We start from the raw sequence: 23,219 nt of genomic DNA, 5'->3' as shown, positions 1-23,219 counted from the left end.
TTTTGAAATAATAGCGATTTCTCTTAGTGAGTATTTTATAGTTTTGGAGTGGGCTATTTTTATTCATGAGTGTTCTTTTGTGTTTTTTGTTCTTTTCCTCTGTAGATTGCATGCCCAATATTTGCAGGACTTCTACACTTTTTCTTTTTGGCGGCTTTTGCTTGGATGTGCCTAGAAGGTGTGCAGCTCTATCTAATGTTAGTTGAAGTTTTTGAAAGTGAATATTCAAGGAAAAAATATTACTATGTTGCTGGTTACTTGTTTCCTGCCACAGTGGTTGGAGTTTCAGCTGCTATTGACTATAAGAGCTATGGAACAGAAAAAGCGTAAGTAATTGCAAGCGACCTGAGTGTTTTTCAAGTGAATAATTTTTTAAAGCCTGTTAGCTGTCAGTGAGGGTCCCTGACAGATTAAAATAGCATCTGAAAGCTTTATTGGTAAGAGAATGGGCATACCGTGCACAAATTACAATCAAGTCTTTTGTAATTTTCTGGGTTCAGAGGATTTGTACTCTGGCAAAGCAGATTCTAAATTATGGACTTTCTTTTTAACACAAAAGATTGACCTGAAACAAATTGAAAAAGTAAATAACTTTTTGGCCTTAGAAAGATATTAAGTAAAAATTCTTCTGAACTTAAAGCATCTGACAGGTTTAACTACTCAGTGTTAAGCTAATGCTTCATTAGCTCTCTTTGTGCAGCCAACCCTCTAGCTAACTCTCATTCTGAATTGTGACAGTAGCACATTCCATCCCATATGTTTTACTTTGATAATATTTTATCAGGCAGTTTGAAAGGATTAAAATAAGTCACTGTCTTTCGTTTATAAAAGTATAGATATTTACAGAAAGTGACAGAAGGTAGACATAGTCATGTTTCTAAGGATTTTATTTGCTAGAGGCATGAATTTTCCTTCCAATTCTGTTTTTTTTTCCTTTGATAAAATTAGTTATATAAAGATTCTTTGGACTAAAGAAAGCTTTTTGACTGTACAGATGATGAAAGACAAATAAAAGAAATTCAGTGGGGATTCCATGTTATATGAAAAATGAACCACTAAGTAAAATCTGTCTTAATAAGTTTATGCATCATTTACTCTAATACTGTGTGAGTTCTGTGCTTTGATTTCCTTTTCTAGTATTTATCCATTCCTAGTGAAGGTGTTACATTTCTGCTATACTGTTTTGCAACAAACATAACATCTGAACAGTTTTTGGGGGGTCTGTTATGTTCCATAGGGTTGAGCACTTTAGCTCTGACAGATCTGAAAGGCAAATTTTGAAAATTATATGTAGGACTTCAAAATGATGAGATAATTTGTAATACTGAGTTTCAAGTCTTTCTTAGAGAAATCTGAAGTCTTAAGGATTCAGTGGTGGAGTGGTGTTTATTGTTTTCCCCATACAAGCATGATTTTGTATGCTTTTATCAAATACGAAACCAGCAGGTCGAAGTAAATAAATTACTATCCTTTGTTAAGTCAAAGCCAACTCAGAATTATTAGAGGTCTTACACATGATAAATGAATTTTCAAAGGCAAATGTAAAGTTAGTTTTGTTAGGTTTTTAAAATCCTATTTTCCTTGTAATGGTGAGGTTCCATAGAAACTACTAATGCATATTCTATTCTTTTCATAATAGTTGCTGGCTTCATGTTGATAACTACTTTATATGGAGCTTCATTGGACCTGTTACTTTCATTATTCTGGTAAGCAGATTCTGTTTTCTCTTGCTTTTTAGCTTGCTGCTTTAGCAGTGCTATTCAAACAAGGATAATTTGTTTTATTGTTTGTTTATCTATCTATACAAAGATTTACAAATATGCCTGTCTCACAGGATAATAGTATATTTTAAATATTTTTTATATACTTGCTAATTAATATTTCTGAAAATCTTTAAGAAGTACTTTTTCTCATTTCTAGTTTAATAAGCTAAAATATCACATCATAATCTAAAAAATATACTTACATATAGGCCATGTTATAAATAAATATGTCAGGAAAGTGAAAGAACATTACCTTAATTTTTATTATCTTAGTTTCCACATAGTAATTTAATACTTCTAAATGAATGTCCACATCCTCAATTCTTTTTAGTGTATAAAAAGTTGTTTAATCTTGCATTAACGAATGACTATTAAATCAACTTAAAATGTATTAGAAATAAAATTACTTCTATAAGACTGAAGATACCAAATGAAAATACTAGTTTAAGAAATACTATTTTTAAATGAATTTGATACAAGCTAAGGATAGTGACATTAAGCTATTTTTAAATGTCTTACATTACCCTTAGTCACATTTGAAATATAGTTGAAATAAAGGATTGTAGCTACAGTATCTAGACTTTAGTATTTAAAACTTTCAACCAGGGCTGGGCATGGTGGCTCGCACCTATAATCCCAGTATTTTGGGAGGCTGAGGCGGGAGGATCACTTGAAGCTAGCCTGGGTGACATAGCAAGACCTCCTCTCTACAATATACTTTTAAATTACTTCGGTGTAGAGGCACGTGCCTGTAGTCCCAGCTACTCAGGAGGCAGAGGCAGAAGGATCTTTTGTGCCTAGGAGCACAAGACTGCAGTGAGCTATGATTGCACCACTGCACCCTCGCCTGGGCAACAGAGCGAGACCCTGTCTTTTAAAAAAAAAAAAAAAAATTTGCTCAGTTGTAGCAGTATGGTGATAGAAATGGTGTTATTAACTCTGAAAAGGAAACATAAATACTTCCTATTTTAAGGAGTTTTTCTTTTTTTTTTTTTTTCAAAAACGTAACACAAATGAGCTCCTTTGGATCTTTTCGTGGTTAAGCAGTGTTTCATAAAATTGAGAAAAACTTTCAGTAGTTGAAGGAAACGTAAAACTACTTCAAGTGTGTATTTGTCATTAAATTAATTATTTTGCACAAATACATAGTGAAGTGAAAATTTGAGATGAATGCCTGTATGAATTAAACCAGTAAAACATTCTCAAGTATTCCTCGGAAAGCTGATTTCTCATCAGAATTATTAAATCTGATGATTACCCAAGTTTTTATTCTTGGTGTTCATATGTTAACACAGCCTAAGCCTATCTAGAGTTAAATGGCTGACATGAAGAGGCATGATCCTTGAAGACATAACCTTTCATTTTCCCCTAAGACCTTCGTCAAAGACATATGTTGAAAAATATAAAGACTGCTTTAGGGATGTTTGGCCTATGAGGCTATCATGTGTTTACTTCTTTTATACTGTAGTTTTATTTATTTGATATCTGTGAAGATAAGTACTGACTTTAGATCATTAAAAAACATTTCACTTAGCAAAATACTCAGCTTTTAATAAGAAAAAAGGTTAAGGACATTTTATTATGTTGTTCATTTATAGTAGAGCACACTATTGCTTTGTAAGTCTTGTCATTATTTTCCTCTACCAAATCCTTCAGGTTGAGATGTGAAGGGCCTTTTCAAGAGCATTCTCAACTTAAAAACAAACAAAAACCCCAGTAGTTAGCAATCCCAGTACAGTTCTTGTTGGAATTCTCCTGCAATTGTTTTGCCGTCTAATTTTCCCAACGGAGAGCGATTAAGAGTGGTATAGGAATACAAAACAGCATCTTGCAAAAGAGTATCTAACTTAAATTGAGATATGATATGATTATACAGTGTGTGTGGAGAAAATATATATATATGTCTCCCTCTCGTGATGATAAGGTATTTAAAACTCAATTCTCGTACAAATCTTAATATAGATTGTATTGTATACTGTCCTTTTAAGGAATATTCTCGTAACAAAAATTACCTATTGCTGTTCCTAGAAAGTATAGCTTTGCATTTTCAATTTTTCTGAATTGAAACTGTTTCACTTAGTTGTATTAAATAGGTGTACATTCTAAATAATAATCTATGAAGAAAAATAATATGCTAAGGAAAATAAAACTTCCTACTTCTGCATTTCTATAGAATATCTTGCCTACAGGCACCAGAGTAGTTATATCTATGAGAAAAGTGCTGGTAAGTAATGAGCAGTGGGAAACCATTAGTATGCCTGAAATGGTTTAATGAAAGCTTGGATCATGACACGTCAGGAGCTGTTCTTATCATTTGGACAGCTCCATCTGCATCGTTAATAATTAATTCAGTTCAGTAAGAGTTCAGCTCACACACTCATTTAGAAGTCTTCTTCAGAGAACACCTCTCTGGCTGCTAGTCCCAGGGAGAAATAGGTTTCTGCTTGGCTAACAGCAAAGATCTGGTGATACATGTATAGCTTTAGAGCTGCATTTGCCAGGTAGCAAAAGCTCCAGGGAGGACAAAAAGGGTCAGAACATGTGCAGTTCAGCTAGGTTACTTCAGAGTGATGTTTCTGTTCTTCTGTCTTATCATATCCATGTCAGCACTGCAAGCTGTGGAATGAATTTTAAGCTGCTAAGCTCAGACGGATGTGATTCAATTGAGCAGGTTGATGACCATAAAACAAACTGTGCACTCCTATAATCTGTGGTACCTTTTTCTTTTTTTAAACTTCTTTGTATTTTTATGTGCATCAATATGGCTGATGTTTAGCTGTGCTATATCATTAAGCAGTGTTAAATTTTATCAGCAAATTGGCAGATTATTATAAATAATTTATGAAATTATTATTTGGGGATAGGTAAAAGAATGATCTTTGTCAGTGGGAGAGAAAAAAATGTCCCAGTTTGATGACTTACTCTTTTTGACTGAATAAGGGATTTTTTTTTTCTCAATTTGCTCTCACTCAACAGAGATGTCTCTTAAGAGATAGTCATCTGTTTACCTGTACACACACACCTGCCCACACACAAGGCACACACACACACACACGCCAGAGCTAAGCTAAAATCTGGTTAATTCTTGAATGAGTTGTTTCATCTCCAGAATTAATTATTAGCATGGACATTTAGCCTGGTTGGTTGTCGTACATATGTACCACAAACCTAATAGCCTATACTTACTAGTAGTGGCTTCATTGTGGATAATTGAGTAACTGCATGTACTTACCAAGTTTAAACAAATGTTTGTGTGCGCAGCTGTAACTCCACCTTTTTCCTTTCTCACTGATGCATGGAGCCTTTCAACCTATGCCAAAATACTATGTTTAAACTTCGTACTATTTACACTGAAAAGAAAAAACAAAGAGCATGAGGGTCAAGAGTGGCTGCATTGGAATTCAAGGGAGAAGAACAGCAATTGGATGGTAGAGACATTGTTCTCTCCCTCCCTCCTTGCCTGCCTTCCATTGAGAAATAGGGGAAATACCATGTTTGACTATTGTGATTGATTTTGTAAATGTATATCAATGGCAGAAAAATAAATTGAGCAAAAGTAAAAGAAAGAAGGAGAAAGAAATCACTTCTTATAACCAGCGGGAGCTGGGTGTGGGGAAGCACAGAAGTATATGGCTGGAAAGAGAAAAATGCAAGGAAGAAAGGAATTCAGATTTGCAGCCAGTAGTTTATTTGAAACCTACCTTTTTTGTCTTAAAATGACTGTAGATTTTTATCAAAGATGTGTTTATTTGCCCCTCTACCTCTTATTCTCATTTCCACAGTTGTATTTTAAGAAAACGAGAAAGAAGTAAGAAAGGGGAAAAAATTTTTGAAATAGTTTTCCCTGCAAAATTTTATTTATCAGAATGTATTGTCTCCTGAAAGGTAGTGACAATATTTATTCTGTCAAACTAAAATTTAGCATTACTTTTTTTTAACATTGGAGAAAATAAGATAACTGTAAAACCACATTTTTAAAAATGTACCTATGCTTCAGTATATATTCTATTTAATTCCAGAAGATATTTTATTGTCATATATGTTGGTGGTAGCATAAATCGTTGAGCATCTAAATGATATAAAAGTTTTTGTATTTCTCTAATAAGACTAGTAATACGTATTGGTGAATTTTTTTTATTGAGTTGGGAAAAAGAAAAATCTTATTTAGCGTTTTTTGCCATCTTACATTATGGTTTACAATATGTCATATGCTTTATTTCATAATTAATTTGTCTTGAAACGATGGTATTTTGTCCTCTTCCACGTACCATTGCCTCATTATTTGTATGACTTCAAGTCGTGTTTCAGAGGCTAAGTTAGTGTTGGGTTTAACTATAAATTTCTTTACATCTAGATGTGAGTGCATTAGCTAAAAGTTTTATTTTCAGTTTCCTCAAGTTGGAGAATTCAGACACTTGTAATTTGAGTGCAAAAATCCCTCAGTTATGATTATTTTTCCAATGCTTTTAGTTGTTTTTAAAGAAACTCACTTTCAAGTCTTCTAAAACATTCCATTTTAAGTATGTTAGAAACAGCTTTTAAAAATTTCATGCTTATATTTGCACTTGGATTCATGAGCTTATGTGTGATATTTAGCTATGTAAAAGTATAAATGACATAAACAGGTTTGGAAAAAATAAACTGTTATTAAGCGTGCAACTTGACTAGTGGGAGTAGAAGTGTGGGTGTTTTGGCCAGTTGCTGATTGTGGGATGGTAGTGTTTTACAAAGGAAATGGAGAATTGGTTAATTCTGGCAAATCCATCAGGTAGAAGTCATTTGATGAGCATACCTATTATGTAAATAACATAAATAGGATTTCTTTGAGGCAGTATTTTATATGTTAATTTATTTATCTTCAATTCATTCATCTCTGAATGATTTTTAAGTTGGATTACTTTTTATAGAAATGGAACCTTTTAAATATAGACTTAGTATATCTTTGTTAGGAGACTTCTAATCTTTTCACCCAGAATAAATTGGTTAATTTTATATGGGAAGTCTGTGGGCTGTAGAGTCCAGACCACAGTATATTGAATCCCAGCACTGACAATATAGTAGCTAAGAAGTCTTTGGAAAGATACATCTCAATTATTTCTAAAATGAGTATACAAGTACTGCCTGGTGCCACTGGATATAGGATTGTAGCTGTATTTTTCCTCTGTAATTTTCTTTATTTTCTGAATTTGCATTGTGAATGTATTGTATGTGTAACTAGAAAGACATTACATTAAACACATGTAATGTAAAAACCTCAGTTAAGTGAGGGGAGCAAAAGAGGAGAAATGTATTGAACAGTCTGTTTTTAAAGGATTAATTGAGATAAGTTTTGTATGGCATATTCACCTTGGTTAGTATTATTAACTAGGAAAAATGACTTTATCATACTTAAGCCTTAATTGTATTTTTATATTGGTAGATTTCATTTTAGTATGTCAGTTTTACTGGAAAGTTGTCCCTGATTTTTGCCATTGAAAAATATTTCTTCTGAGTTGACTTACAAGATTTTATCATTTTCTACTCTTCTTTTTGCAATATAATACTTTATATGTTCACATTTTTCCACATTCACATTTTTTAGTTTCCTTATAAATTTTATACATTGTAGTGAATAATGAATAACTTTCTTTCCAGAATGTTTAGTACTACTACTATTTTGTTCCCAAGGGGATAACTAATATGCTTAGAAAATTATGAACACCAAATTATGGTCCTATACACTTCAGGAAATTGTTTAAGAAGAGAAAGGAAAAAAACCCTTATGTTCAGAAGTTTGGGATAAAAGAAAGCAAATTGTTCTTATCAGGCCATTCAAAAACAAAGGATCAGAAACAAAGGGAGAACGATTTAAAGGATTTAAATTGTGAATCTGCAAAGCAGCCATCTTACCTATTATAGTCAGTTTATTTGTTTACTTGGGTTTTGGTTTTTTTTTTTTTTACAACGTTTATAGAGTTTTTGTTTTTAACCATTCTTGAATTTTACTAGTTAAAGCTAGTGTTGCATAAAATTAAAATTAAAAAAAAAACCTCTTGATTTTTGCCTTAAAAAAAAATTAGAGATACACTTTACCATGATTCTTTAAAACCCTAATCAGATATTTACTACTATACTACCAGAAGGATCTCTCTAATTTCTCAAAGGCAGAAATTGTGTCTTACTCATTCACAATACAATAAGCACATCCTTTTATGGAACAAGAATGAAATGTATCATATTGTAACATATCCAAAAAATTCAAGCATTTATTTATATTGCGACCAACTAGAATGTTATGGAAAATAAAGCCAGATAATGTTTCTACAATTGTATTTACTTTCTCTCTAGATGTATTTTAAGAAATTAAAAAAACAAATTTTTTTTAAACAAACTGTTTTTGCCCTTAAGTAATTAACATCAAAGGACAGAATGTTACCTGCCAACACTTGTAAAGTTTTGCCCAATTACCTCATTTTATCCCTTAAGAAGGAATTCTCCATCTAAGAGAAATCATAGGGCACGGTGGACAAAATAACTTGATAGATACATAGCTTACATTAAAGCTTTTCTTAACACTGCTTCTAAACTCATCATGGGGAAGGACTTGGAAATTTTTATTTATTGCCCTTTATCACTTTTCCTAATTATAAAATCAGAAGTAGTGAATGATGAATAGTGTTACCATTTGATCATGTGATATTGTGACTCAGTAAAAATGATCATGTTACTGTAACACAGTTATGCTGATTATCTGCAACAAGGAATTAAATTCATCCTTACCTATAATAGGTGAAATGGGTCCTTTTCTGAATATACTATTTCTGGTATTAAGTCATATAAAGCTCACAAAATAACTTTTTTTTTTCCTTTTAAAAAGTAATCTAAAAATAAAATGGCAAAAAAAAAATCTAGGAACAATGTAATTTAGTTCTATTTTTGGAGCATAAAAATGGAACTGCCTCCTCCTCTTCTTCCAACATTCTTCCAGATGTCTGTAGAAACAAATGCAAATTACCAACCTTTGTCTCTTAGTCAAAACACAGCTCCTCTTCCTCTGCGCAAGCTCAGGTTGACCTCTTGGAATCCACTCACTTTCCTTCTTGTCAGATTACATCTTCCTCATTTTGCTTTTGTTTGCACCTAGATTCTTTGCATAGCTGAATGTTTAGAAGGACTCAAAACAGCCTTTTGTCAGAATGTATCTACTTCCTTACACTACAGAGACATAGAAAAAAAGGACTGATGGCTTTTAACAGTTAAATGGCAAAACATACCTATATAAACTTTATCTTACTTTATTATAACAAACATTTATCATATGTTATTTCATTTTGTCCCCACAATTGCCTTATGAATAGATCAGACAGATGTGATTGTCCTCATTTAATCAGTCAAAATCAAGAGCTAGACTCACAACCAAGACTAATGGTTCCAAACCCAGCAATTTTGTAGATTACATGATGTACATGATCTACATCATGATGTACAAAATTCCTTCTAAGGAATTCACTTGAGTGTTTCCATCAGATGGCTTTTAGGCCCTGGAGTACATCTAGCTAAAGAAACTAATTTAGGTTTTCTAATTTATTTAATCATTACCATATAATACTGACTTAATGAGGTTCAATTTGATGTCAAATGATCTATTAAAGAATTGATCATACATAGCCAGAGTATTTTTTATGTAGACTCAACTTGATCATTGCATACATAAAAAAATTGTTTCAGTATCTGCCATATAAACATGGATTGATACATTTGCAAGAACTATTCATTTTTCAGCTGTTTGTTCATTGTGGTCTAATTCTTTGTTTGTTACAACAGCTAAATATTGTCTTCCTGGTGATCACATTATGCAAAATGGTGAAGCATTCAAACACTTTGAAACCAGATTCTAGCAGGTTGGAAAACATTAAGTAAGTATTTTGTATTTTAATTTTAATACTTGGCAAACTAAGTAAAAGATACTCTCCACAGGGAACACAGGGATTTCTACCTTCTGTCAACTGTAGAAATTATTCAAAATGAAGTTTTACTGCCCTCAAGTTGAATCTCAGTGTTACTGTATCACCAACACTGGTCAAAGATTAGATAATAAAATTGCTGTCTTGATCTAGAACCATAAATTGTTTCAGTGGCTTCCTGGAAATTCCATATCATTGTAGCAATTTCATTTGAATTTAAAATGCAGTTCAAAATGATTTTCCTATTTGCATGGCTGATATGATTATATTAAGTTTGTTTTGTTAAATGACTTTTTGCTTTAAGGATTCTGAGCAGTTTCCACTCCTAATCCTGTTTTCCTAAGAGAATTTACTCTATTACTATTGTTAACTTGAAGATTATCTGTTGTTTTCATGCTAATTAAACAAATATTTACTCTATCTTAATGTTGAATAAAAGCTGCAATAGTCTGTCAATGGAGAAAATGCTATCTAATTAACAAAAAATGATAGCTGTTGTTCATTAAATCATCTTATGGAAACATTTTCAGAGTTACCTTTAAAATATCTGAGCCTTTTAATTTAGAACTTGAGAAGGTATTATTCAAGTTGGTTATAATGTGATTGTAAAAAAATACTATTTTTAGTGTCAAAAATGGCAGATCTATAGTAAGGGTAAAATTTTTTTTTTATTTAGATGTTTTAGATAGGTTAGTGCCAACTTCATTGCATGTTGCATGGTAAGAGAGAGAGCTAATCTTTAGCATCTCTCTCTTTTCTTCCTTTTCCTCTTTCTGTCTTCTCATCTTCACCAGTAATTACCGTGTTTGTGATGGCTACTATAATACGGACTTACCTGGGTAAGGTAGAACCCTACATTAACAAATTTATAGCATGATTTATATTTTTTACAAATCCGTCAATATCATGAACTGCCCTTAACTTTTATAATTATTTTGAAATATCTAGTTTGCTATAGTATTTTAAAACTATAATATGCCTTTATTTTTTAATTGCTTGCCTCTGCATTTTGACTTTCTTAATTTTGACTAATTTATAAAATATATAAATGCTTTCTTATTACTTTCTATTTTAATTCTGTCTAATAATTTTGTTTCTCTTTTCTGCTTATAATGCTTTCTAGCTATGAAGATAATAAGCCATTTATCAAGTAAGATCATTAGTTAGACATGGAATGCACTGACTTTAAATCCTTCTCATTCCGTCCTATTTCCTACAGTTCTTTTCTTCTTAAGCTATTCATGATGAAATCTCTCCAAAATTATTTTATTTTGAAGTTGTTCTCATGTTTTTGTCCCATTTCAGCTAGGCTTCTTCATGCTTTAGTTATAAAACCTTAGGTTCACCTAAGACTAGTTTATTAGAATCTGAAGTTTAGGTGTTAAGTGATTATCTGCCATTTAACCTTTCTGTATGTGTCACATTATTCAGCGTCATGTGAGTACACCACAGGAATAAAAATACAGAAGTAAATTAATTAAGCACTCCTTAATTTCTTTTATGAAAATGCACATAAAGGACAAAGTCATAGGGGATATATTACACCTTGTATTTTAATATAGTTTTGATACTTTGTTTATTCTGGAATAAGAAAAGGTCATACCGGCTGTTGCTGTTTTCACTGGAGGCTGCAGTACTAAATGCTATTGTTCTTTCTTAATCAGTGAAAGGTTAAAGCCAAAATGCTGTTGAATTTGAATGTGAACATAGAGAAAGTCAACTGCCACTACTGATATGCCACTACTGATATGTTAACATTTAAGCGTGATGCGTGTTTTTTGCTCATTGAACGTGTTAAAAAAGTTCACTTTATTTTTCCAGGTCTTGGGTGCTTGGCGCTTTTGCTCTTCTGTGTCTTCTTGGCCTCACCTGGTCATTTGGGTTGCTTTTTATTAACGAGGAGACTATTGTGATGGCATATCTCTTCACCATATTTAATGCTTTCCAGGGAGTGTTCATTTTCATCTTTCACTGTGCTCTCCAAAAGAAAGTAAGTAATTGAAAACACCTAGGGGCTCAGATTACTCATTCTTTGATTTGAATATAATAGATATAATAAAGAATATTTTAAGTCACATCTGGCATATTGTTAAAGAGCATCATATTTTTAATTATAAGTTAATTTTAATACCTGTCTGAAAATTTAGGTTCATCTATAAAATAATACCAGTCATCTTTTGTATCTCAGTTCGGGAATGTTACAAACTAGATACTTAGGTTAAGATCTCTTCCTTGCTTATAGGGTCTATAAAATGCTAGGTACAAAGGGTATACAAGGTAAAATAAAAGGTTAAATAAAACTCATTCTTTGTTTGCTAAAGGCATTGCAGTGGCTCACACTGAAGTTGAGTAAAGGATAAATGATGTTAAGTTTTAAAGCACCAGACATACAAAAAATTAATGTTACCTTTTGAGTAATTTTGAAGGATCTAAAAATCAATAATTACTACCTTACGTCATACTGTTTTGTCCTGATTTTATGTTAAGTGGAGTCAGCAAAAATGATTCAAAACTTACAGATGAAAAGCTTTAATCTGTAGCAAGAAGATGTAAACCTAAGGGAATTGCTTAGGTGCTATTTAAGTATAAAATTTCCATACCTTTCACTAGGTATCATCCTTTTTCTGACTTCATATCTAATGTAGTCGTTTTATTCTGTTATTACTAGTTGGTCACTAAATTGAACAGAGAAATAGAATTGTGAAAGTGAAAACTATTATGTTTTCAGTCCTGACAAGATGATAGTGTTGTTACTTCCATCAGTTTTGAATAAGCTATAATTTTGAGATAATGACAGTGGAATGTGCAATACTGACAGATAATGTATATTCACAGCAATATAGGCATTAGGCAAAACCAACACTGGAAGGTATTATTTGGATAAAATACCGTTTTGATTGCCATTGTCTTGGTTATGCAGCATTTCATAGCAGTTAACACCCATTAAATGTGTTGAAATTTTTTGTGAGGTATGATGTGTTATTTAATAACAACTTTAACTTATAAACATTGTACAGGGGTAACATTAGTAATTACTTTGGCTTTTATATATTTCCTACATAAGTGAGCATTTTATATACAGGCATATTATTGTATATTCATAATTTTTGTGCTGTTGTGCCAAGCATCTTTGACACAAAGCATAGACATAGCAGAAAACGAGTGAGGTAGTCATTATTTCTTCATATATGAGAAAAAGAAGTATAACTTAGTCTCGGATACATCCACTTGGGTGCACCAGGATGAGTTGTTAAGAATATGATATAAAATGGTTAAGTTAAAATCATGGTTATAACTGCTTGAATGAGCATATTTAGGCCAAGAAAATGCTTTGAAGCCTCAACCACCTTGTTATTTGTTCTAATAGGTTAATTAAATAAAGCTAAAAAGATGAAAATGCAAGTGCACTTAGATTTAAATGCCGTCTACTGATTTTTAATTTTCTAATTTTGCAAGCAGTAAGTGTCAAAGTCATGGTCTTTACAGGCAGTTACTGCACATAAACTTCTGAGTTGAGGGAAAGCCTTTGAGTGTTTCTGTAACCTATTAGAAAAAATGTTTTCTTACGCAGTTTCTTCTTGTCTGTCTTGTAATTTCACAGTCTGGCTCTAACCCACAAGAAAACATGTATATGCCAGTATAGCTGCAATAGTCCAACAGCACCCTCTCCCTCTTTACTTAATTCTGTAACACTGCTTTAGATGGGGCCCTATTATTTAGCAGTTGTTCGGACTTTACTTTTTAAAGTTTAGTTGAAACTTTTTTTAGACCTAACAACTTTTTTTTTGCATTCATATATTCAAGCTTCAGGGGAAAAGGGGAAATTACATGGGTAACTCATTAATGTGAATGGAAATTGCATAAATAGTTCTCTTGTGTGCTAATGAAGTGAATAGACATCTTAAACTCTCTACACTAAAAGTTAAAGCTCGACACATCAGAAAATGAAGAAAACGTTCTGTCCTAATTAGTGGCAAATGTATCAAAGTACTTGTTTTCTTTATTCTTGTGCCAAAGTAGTCTTGTCATTATAAAGAGGTTACCCGCAAAACTATGCAAAAGAGGTTTCTGTGTTGACCTACCTAAGAGGACATGAAGCATATAAAACTTCAACAACTGAATTACAGAGTGGTTAAATGTAATTAAGCAAGGAAAATGCTAAACTTTTTGTCCCGTTTTTTTTAGCATAAAATAAAAAATTGGAGTTACTAAGTATAAGAGAATAAAACTATAAATATATTGCTATTATTTAATAACTAACATTTATATTATAACAGGATATAGAGTATTTCTTCATGTTGTATCACATTTTAAAGATTCTACTAGCCAGTCTAGTGGACAGAGATATTTTTCTGATTACTATTTCAGTAATTTTAATTGAACTTGATTTTGCAAGTTCAATTTATTTTCTCCACGGATAAGTCTTAGTGGAACTTTTAATTCTTTTCGGTTGTCTTCACTGTTCATTTAATTAGAGAGAGAGAAGCAAGTATGTTCATATTAATCCCTTGGTCTCGTGATTATTCAATGCAGGTACGAAAAGAATATGGCAAGTGCTTCAGACATTCATACTGCTGTGGAGGCCTCCCAACTGAGAGTCCCCACAGTTCAGTGAAGGCATCAACCACCAGAACCAGTGCTCGGTATTCCTCTGGCACACAGGTAACAAAGAGTTTGACAGCATCTTTAATTAACCGTATTTATAGAAAGCCTACTGAGACATGTTCTGTTCAGATGCACTAATTGTCTCCTCATTATAATGATCTAGATAGCAAATACTTGCTTTTTTAGTATTTTGGTTTTAATGTCTTCTTAAACATTTCTTCAGTGTTTCTTTATATGTGAACATCCTTTTTTGTGGAGAGTTACTTAAGAAGTATATCATAATCGTCTTATAGCCTAAGGCCATATAGCACAATGCTCATAGAAGGCACTCAATAAACGTATAATCAGTGATCTCCACTTTTTAAAAAAAAGACAATAAAATAACATGTTTTTAAGAGTGGAGGATTAAATATCCCTTAGTTGCTTAGTAAATAAACAATAGACATTGTTAGTTTTAGACCAGAAACAACACACATTCTTTAAAAGGCCACCAGATAATCCTACATAGGTTGTTTAGGGTAAATCTCTGTATGTCTTTAATAAGGTAAGCTTGGGGAAACTAACAAAACACGTTTGTCTCGCTATTTTGTATTAATAGAGTCGTATAAGAAGAATGTGGAATGATACTGTGAGAAAACAATCTGAATCTTCTTTTATCTCAGGTGACATCAATAGCACTTCAACACTTAATCAAGGTCAGTTATCAGGAAAATTTGAATTATTACCATTTATTAAAGTACATATAAATTCCTTTTATTCAATAATATAATGCAAGAAATATAATTTTAAACTGCATTAACAGGATGCGGCTTGAAGGTAATTATTGAAAATATACCTTGCCACAGATTAAAAATATTATCCTAGGGAGTACAGATTTATTCTTTCTGACCAAGACATTTATGAAGGTTTTCTTCATAAAACATTAATAAAATTAGAATAATCACTATTCACATGAAACAGTACCATGGAAATTATGTTTTTAATCTTTCTTTCAAAAAGTGAAAAATAAATGCTAAAATCATTTGTAGAAATCTTCATAAACAAAAATACATGAAAGTTTATAAGCAACTTTTTCTATATTGTTTGATGTGTCTACAGTGGCAGCTTTAAATTCATCAATCAATACAGTTCTTAAAATATGCTAGGAAATGAAGTAATTTAGAAAAGAGTATATGCACACACATGTATTCTTGAATAAAAGCTTAATACATTCCAATTTAGTATGAAAAATTATATAGTATTGTATATATCCTTGGAAGGATAATTTAATCACGCAATTTTCAGTTTGATATGTACTGATTTGTAATACAGGTTAGAATTTATTACAATGAAATATAATGACATTTTAAACTGTTGACATTGTTCTAGTGAGATTCTCATTTAAAATGAAAAAAAGGTGTATGTGTGGTAGCGATACTAACCTGAATTTTAAGATATTTTTATCCAAATTACATTAGCTATGCAAAACATAATCAGTAAGTATTTAAAAGTTTGTAATTTGTCAGTTAGAATGAAAGACATGTGCATTTCTTCTGTTGCTTTGGTATTTTACTTCGTTCTGTTGGCTGTCAAAAAGTAAATGCATTATTCAATGATTCATTTTTGAAACCTGGCAAATAACATTACATAATGAAAATTCTTGTTATGTAGAATTTGTGAATGACCTAATAATTCATTGTGTAGTCTTTTTTTTCTCAGCATGTGTGCTTTTGCATTTACTAAGAGCAGCTTTTTGCAGTGTGTCATACTTTCCACCTGTTTGTGAAAGTTGTTTTTCCTCCTGCTCGTATCAAAGTTGGTATTAACACAGATGTTTTCATGAGACATAATCCCACACCTGTAAATTCTGAAAGTTTGAGATTCCCTCTTCTGGGCCTCAGTGGTTATGTTTTTAATATTAAGCAGTAACATCTTGAAACATAATGTTGATTTCTATGCATTTAATTGCCGTTTTTGTTTAACAGTGCTTTTGTATAAATTAGTAAATGTCATCCTCAGCAGGTGTTTACTTGGGGGATTTAGAAAGCACCTGTGAATTACTGAAATTTAACTTCCCTCTCCCTTCTCTCCTGCAAATTAGTAGTTCAAATACAGTCAGAATATTTCAACAGATTTTCCATTGCCAACTTGTCCACTACCCTTGATGAATATAAAAAATACTTTACTACCACTGTAACGCTAAAATAAGAGACTGATGTACTTTTTTCTGTGTTTTGTTGTTTTTTTTTTTTTTGCTTTAGGAATGACTGGCAATTACCTACTAACAAACCCTCTTCTTCGACCCCACGGCACTAACAACCCCTATAACACATTGCTCGCTGAAACAGTTGTATGTAATGCCCCTTCAGCTCCTGTATTTAACTCACCAGGTGTGCTTTACTTACAAATAAAACTACCTTTCTTTGCTGCTAAACAGAGCTATGATCTTTGCCCTGTTTCTAAAATATTCAAGTTGCCATATATTTATTATTACATTCTTAATTTATCAATTAAAAAAAATTACCGTATTGCCTATGCCAGGCTTCTAAAACTGCACTATATTATAGTAAAAGCTCAGTCATGATAGTATTTACAATAATTATCCATGTTTTTAACACAGGTGGCATAAATCTTAATATATTATTACAGGACTGACATCACATGGTCTGAGAGCCCATCTTCAAGATTTATATCATTTAGAGGTATCCTATCTATATAATATACTGTTCAGTTAATTCTAAAGCTTGCTGACAAAATTTGCTTCTGGAATGAATTAGCTAATGAAGATAATTTGGATGCCTAGCTATAGAAAACCACATTCAGCTTATCAATATATCCAAACTATAGTATAGTGCAGCTTTATGTAGTTTTCTTTTTTCTTAAGAAAAAAATCAGAATAAAGTTAATATTAGTCAGCTTATACCTATAGTTTTTAATTGGGGGAGGGGGAAAGATTGTCACTAACCCATCTTATATTACTATGTTGTTTAATAGCTTATTTTAAATAAAAGCATATATATATTTAATATTAACAATTTTCAAGATTTTGGTAAAGTTTTCATATAATTATACTGCTAGCATATAATCTTTATTTGTGATGAATATTTGCCACTAAATTAAACACAGAACTTCGTTTCCATTTTTTTCTTAAAATTATTTTTTAATGTAACTGCAGCTTCTCTTTTCATTCTCTTGTGTTTTTTTTTTTACTTTCCTTATGCTTTCCTCTAGCAACCTACAGAGAGACAAGTATGGGAGTAAAACTTAACTTTGCCTATCAAATGTAAATTTTTTCAGCATGATTTTTAATGGGCACAATTAAAACATAACTAGCAGTCATGAAGTAGACTCAGCGGGCAAGTGGTTCACAATTTGCAACTAAAATGTTACCAAATTCAAACAGTACATCCATCTGTACTGCCTTTTGTCAGTAATGGAGGTCTGTAGCAAATGCTGTCCATACTTAATTTAAGTATACGCAATGCTGAAATAATTTGCTCTATAAAGCCTGAAGTACTGTCAACCAAAATGCTTAATAATTGATTTATCATTTCTGCATTCCCACAGTAATCTTGCTACAGGCTGTGGAAAATCTTCAAGTGAATTACCTGAACTTGGGCAGAAAAAGATACCTCTTCAAAACCAGTCAAAGATGGCTTAAATCTGCAGTATATCATAGAAAAGACCTTTTGGATTATATCCAGTATATAGTGTTATATTTACCAAGCAATGATAAAACAAAAGAAAATCTTTGAAAACAGTGAACCTCTACAGAGGAAACAAATGCTAGCAAGTGAGCCATGTGTCACTCATACCTTTAAGTGCCAAATGTTTTTTTTAATAATCTTACGAAGATTATAGCACATAACGTGAATTTATGAAGCTAAAGAATTGTGTCTACCAAGTTAAAGGAAGCCTTACAAATAACTATCACGATTTCAGCACATGGAACATGATACAAATTTGTCAGTTTTTCAAATGTGGAAGTTGGGACAGTCTTTAAACAATACAAATCACTAACAAATATAATCTTCCCTCATTTTCTCGTTTTTTTGCTGATGATAATTTGCCCAACAATGATCACATATTTATTGGTCATGAAGTTTGTATCAGGCAATACAGATTTTTTTTTTTTTCTGAAGGAAACTGCATTTTCTAGGATATCTGCAGCTTTAAGAGTGGAGTAAGCACTAAAACGGGAAATTTCGTATTTTTTTTCCAAGAACTAAATTTTTTCCTAAACTCCTCCAAGCCTTGCATACAATGCAGCAGCCTCACAGTGGTCAGTTTCATTTCAATAACATCATTTCATTCTTTTTTTTTTACAGACCTATCTGTAGACTGTGATTTTTTTTTTCTCTAGGATTTTGAGAATGAATAACCTAACTTTCCATGGTGCAGACCATTTAATTTTCTCTTGACTTTTTTTTTTCATTTGCTTGAGAAGCACTGTGATGTCTTAGTTTACATGTTTATGTGTCTGTGGAAAATACAACTCTGATTCCAATAGAGCATGTTACCATGTTTTTTTTTCCCCCCTCCTAAACCTCTTTTCCTATCTTCAGCAGACTTATCCAATCTTTCATTCCTTTAGAAATAAAAATATATTAGCCAAGGCTGCCACCCTTCTCCCATTCCATAGTTAATATTTATTCTTGGTTTAATTTCTGTGACCCATACTTAAGAAATCTCTAACATTTCTGCGTTTGACTTCCATGGCCATGGTGTCTGTGGGCCAATCTCGTACAGTGGACTCTGCTGGTTCATTCGGTGCTGTCACTGTGACTGATGCAGACTGCAGGGCTGCAGGCAAACTTTGACCACTAGAAGCCTGGGGCCATTGCTATTAGAGAGATTATTAGTACCAAAAACTCAAAATAATAAATATTAAATGAAAAATAAAAGGCTGCTATTGCTGGTAATCTAATTTGTTGAACCCTTGCTCTGACTAAGTTGCTGAGAAGCTTAGAAATTCTTCATCATGTTACAATAAATCATTTTACTTTCTTTTATATATCAGCTACTCTTAGGCCAGATAGCCTGAGCAGACAGACATGATGTGAGTTGTCCAAAGTGAGTCATTCCACCTGCTGTCTATCGTGATGTTGGATGGTGCTTGTGGACCCCTGGTCCAGTCAGTATGAGAGATGGCTGTCTTTGTTTAACATGACTTCTTTGTATCTGTCCATGTTTTCATTCTTTTTTTTACTTCATCTCCAGAAAAAAGGAAATGTTAGAATGTTGTTTAAAAAGTTGCTTGCCAGTTATGTGGGTTTATGTTGTACATCTTGCCTTTCAGTTTTGTATTGTGACTTATTCCTTTTTAATTTAGTGTTGTTTAGGACAAATTCTGTTAATTTTATTTTTATAAACCATAGTCTTGTACTTTAAAATGTAAATGTCACTAATGAATTGCTTTGCATTAACTATGCAAGGGCATGGAGTGAAGTCTTCTTTGTGTCAGAGATTTGACCAAAATCAATTAATAAGTACTGTCTCCCGAAATTGACAAAGTATTACTGTGTATGCCATTTTCCCTCCCTTGAAAACAGTATTATTTTTAACACTTTTTCCTGTTATCTGAGGGGTTGCAACTGTTTACAGTTGGGAATGCTGGAAAGCCTGGCACTTCTCAAGTGTTAGCTTTCAAATACAACTTTGTCCTGAACGACATTAAAAAGTTTTGTACAAAAGAAATAGCGTTTCTTTGTAAAGGAACAGAGACATAACGATAACTCCCCCTCTTCTGTTTCAGGACATTCACTGAACAATGCCAGGGATACAAGTGCCATGGATACTCTACCGCTAAATGGTAATTTTAACAACAGCTACTCGCTGCGCAAGGGTGACTATAATGACAGCGTGCAAGTTGTGGACTGTGGACTAAGTCTGAATGATACTGCTTTTGAGAAAATGATCATTTCAGAATTAGTGCACAACAACTTACGGGGCAGCAGCAAGACTCACAACCTCGAGCTCACGTTACCAGTCAAACCTGTGATTGGAGGTAGCAGCAGTGAAGATGATGCTATTGTGGCAGATGCTTCATCTTTAATGCACAGCGACAACCCAGGGCTGGAGCTCCATCACAAAGAACTCGAGGCACCGCTTATTCCTCAGCGGACTCACTCCCTTCTGTACCAACCCCAGAAGAAAGTGAAGTCCGAGGGAACTGACAGCTATGTCTCCCAGCTGACAGCAGAGGCTGAAGATCACCTACAGTCCCCCAACAGAGACTCTCTTTACACAAGCATGCCCAATCTTAGAGACTCTCCCTATCCAGACAGCAGCCCTGACATGGAAGAAGAGCTCTCTCCCTCCAGGAGGAGTGAGAATGAGGACATTTACTATAAAAGCATGCCAAATCTTGGAGCTGGCCATCAGCTTCAGATGTGCTACCAGATCAGCAGGGGCAATAGTGATGGTTATATAATCCCAATTAACAAAGAAGGGTGTATTCCAGAAGGAGATGTTAGAGAAGGACAAATGCAGCTGGTTACAAGTCTTTAATCGTAGAGCTAAGGAATTCCAAGGGCCACATGCAAGTATTAATAAATAAAGACTCCATTGGCCTGATGCAGCTCCCTCAAACTCTGCTTGAAGAGATGACTCTTGACCTGTGGTTCTCCAGTGTAAAAAAGATGACTGAACCTTGCAGTTCTGTGAATTTTTATAAAACATACAAAAACTTTGTATATACACAGAGTATACTAAAATGAATTATTTGTTACAAAGAAAAGAGATGCCAACCAGGTATTTTAAGATTCTGCTGCTGTTTAGAGAAATTGTGAAACAAGCAAAACAAAACTTTCCAGCCATTTTACTGCAGCAGTCTGTGAACTAAATTTGTAAATATGGCTGCACCATTTTTGTAGGCCTGCATTGTATTATATACAAGACGTAGGCTTTAAAATCCTGTGGGACAAATTTACTGTACCTTACTATTCCTGACAAGACTTGGAAAAGCAGGAGAGATATTCTGCATCAGTTTGCAGTTCACTGCAAATCTCTTACATTAAGGCAAAGATTGAAAACATGCTTAACCACTAGCAATCAAGCCACAGGCCTTATTTCATATGTTTCCTCAACTGTACAATGAACTATTCTCATGAAAAATGGCTAAAGAAATTATATTTTGTTCTATTGCTAGGGTAAAATAAATACATTTGTGTCCAACTGAAATATAATTGTCATTAAAATAATTTTAAAGAGTGAAGAGAATATTGTGAAAAGCTCTTGGTTGCACATGTTAGGAAATGTTTTTTCTTACACTTTGTCATGGTAAGTTCTACCCATTTTCACTTCTTTTCCACTGTATACAGTGTTCTGCTTTGACAAGTTAGTCTTTATTACTTACATTTAAATTTCTTATTGCCAAAAGAACGTGTTTTATGGGGAGAAAAAAACTCTTCCAAGCCAGTTATGCCATGCCTTGCACAGAAGTGGTGAAATCTAGAAAAGATTGTGTGTCACCCCTCTGTTTATTCTTGAACAGAGGGCAAAGAGGGCACTGGGCACTTCTCACAAACTTTCTAGTGAACAAAAGGTGCCTATTCTTTTTTAAAAAAATAAAATAAAACATAAATATTACTCTTCCATATTCCTTCTGCCTATATTTAGTAATTAATTTATTTTATGATAAAATTCTAATGAAATGTAAATTGTTTCAGCAAAATTCTGCTTTTCTTTTCATCCCTTTGTGTAAACCTGTTAATAATGAGCCCATCACTAATATCCAGTGTAAAGTTTAACACGGTTTGACAGTAAATAAATGTGAATTTTTTCAAGTAGTTAACACGTGAACTCTTATGTATGATACATAATTGGCTTTAACATGTTGGTCCCTTCCCACCCCTTCCCACCTTGGTTTAAGTAATGTCATACCAAAGCCCAGGGATATATGAAAGGATACAATTAAGTTGCCTGTTTGTTCCTTATGCTGAAAAGAATGTATGTCTTCTCATTTCCCACTACATATGCACAAAATCTGTTGGATAAGTTTTAAGAGGGATATATTCTGAAAGCATTTTTGTTTGTTGCATTGTAACAGGGTTAAAAAAAGAAGGGTTGGAAGTTCTACCATCAAATTTGGGCATCATAAAAAGTTTTTAACTGATTTTCTTTAACTGATTTTTCAGCAGTATTGGGAAATTTCTTAAACATACTTTAAGGATTATAAATATCCCTACAGATAGCTGTGAATACCAATATTCATTACCCTGGAAAAGTGTTACTCCAAGTTCAAAAATCGTATAATTGAATATCAAGAAACAGATTTTTTCTGTTTGTATCATAAGCGTTTATACAAAATTATTCTAAAGCTTAATGGTTCTAATTCTCAGATACTGCCACCAGCTTATAAATCGCTTACTTTTATGTAGACACACACATGCCTATTGAATTTAAAAAGCGATGAGAGTTAAAAATTAAGTGCATATATATATATATATATATATATATATATATATATATATTTTTTTTTTTTTTTTTAAGAGTGTCCCTTTGTCACCCAGGCTGGAGTGCAGTAGTGTGATCTCGGCTCACTGCAACCTCCACCTCCCAGGTTCTCAAACAGATTTAACAATCCTCTGAGAAGAGTACTCATTTCTTTGGCTAAAATTCTTCTGGGATTTATAAACTTTGCTTGCTAAAGGAGGGCATTAGATAATCAAGTATTTTTAATTTTCTATCTTGTTATACTTATTTTGAATGCCTAAAACCATACAGTATTGTGTGATGTGTACTTCCTAGTATACAAGCTACCTAGAGTCAGGCTGGTTCAGTAATAGATTTTTTAAAGGCAACACTGATTATTCAGTTAGCCCTGTTTCTTTCTCTTGAGGCAGTTCTCAAAGCTCTAAAGACATGAACAGTGCATAGTACCTAAATGGCTACTGTTCTCTAATGTCTTTATCCCATGGATTCAATT

At 32.8% G+C, this 23,219-nt stretch overlaps 1 protein-coding gene across 37 annotated transcripts in view; it reads left to right on the top strand.

The window, feature by feature from the left end:
• LOC105482716 (adhesion G protein-coupled receptor L2) overlaps positions 1–22,080 on the top strand; it is a 684,023-nt gene extending 661,943 nt beyond the window's left edge. For 7 of the 37 annotated variants that reach the window (XM_011742982.3, XM_024793072.2, XM_071090577.1 and 4 more), the window contains 7 exons: positions 106–326; positions 1,640–1,706; positions 9,567–9,658; positions 11,528–11,696; positions 14,240–14,368; positions 14,910–15,006; positions 20,046–22,080. In XM_011742982.3, the coding sequence (XP_011741284.2) occupies positions 106–326; positions 1,640–1,706; positions 9,567–9,658; positions 11,528–11,696; positions 14,240–14,368; positions 14,910–15,006; positions 20,046–20,800 (1,530 nt within the window). In that variant the 3' untranslated portion in view covers positions 20,801–22,080. Of the gene's footprint in view, positions 1–105; positions 327–1,639; positions 1,707–9,566; positions 9,659–10,500; positions 10,546–11,527; positions 11,697–14,239; positions 14,369–14,909; positions 15,007–16,551; positions 16,681–16,910; positions 16,993–17,521; positions 17,574–17,857; positions 18,084–19,310; positions 19,364–20,045 lie in introns of all 37 variants that reach the window. The other 30 variants (XM_071090520.1, XM_011742960.3, XM_071090518.1 and 27 more) reach the window with 17 other exon arrangements.
• The last annotated feature ends 1,139 nt before the right edge of the window (positions 22,081–23,219 follow it).

This window comes from Macaca nemestrina, chromosome 1 (genome assembly GCF_043159975.1).
Source record: "Macaca nemestrina isolate mMacNem1 chromosome 1, mMacNem.hap1, whole genome shotgun sequence".
Classification (NCBI taxonomy): Eukaryota; Metazoa; Chordata; class Mammalia; order Primates; family Cercopithecidae; genus Macaca; species Macaca nemestrina.
This window is presented reverse-complemented; position numbering and strand designations above follow the sequence as displayed.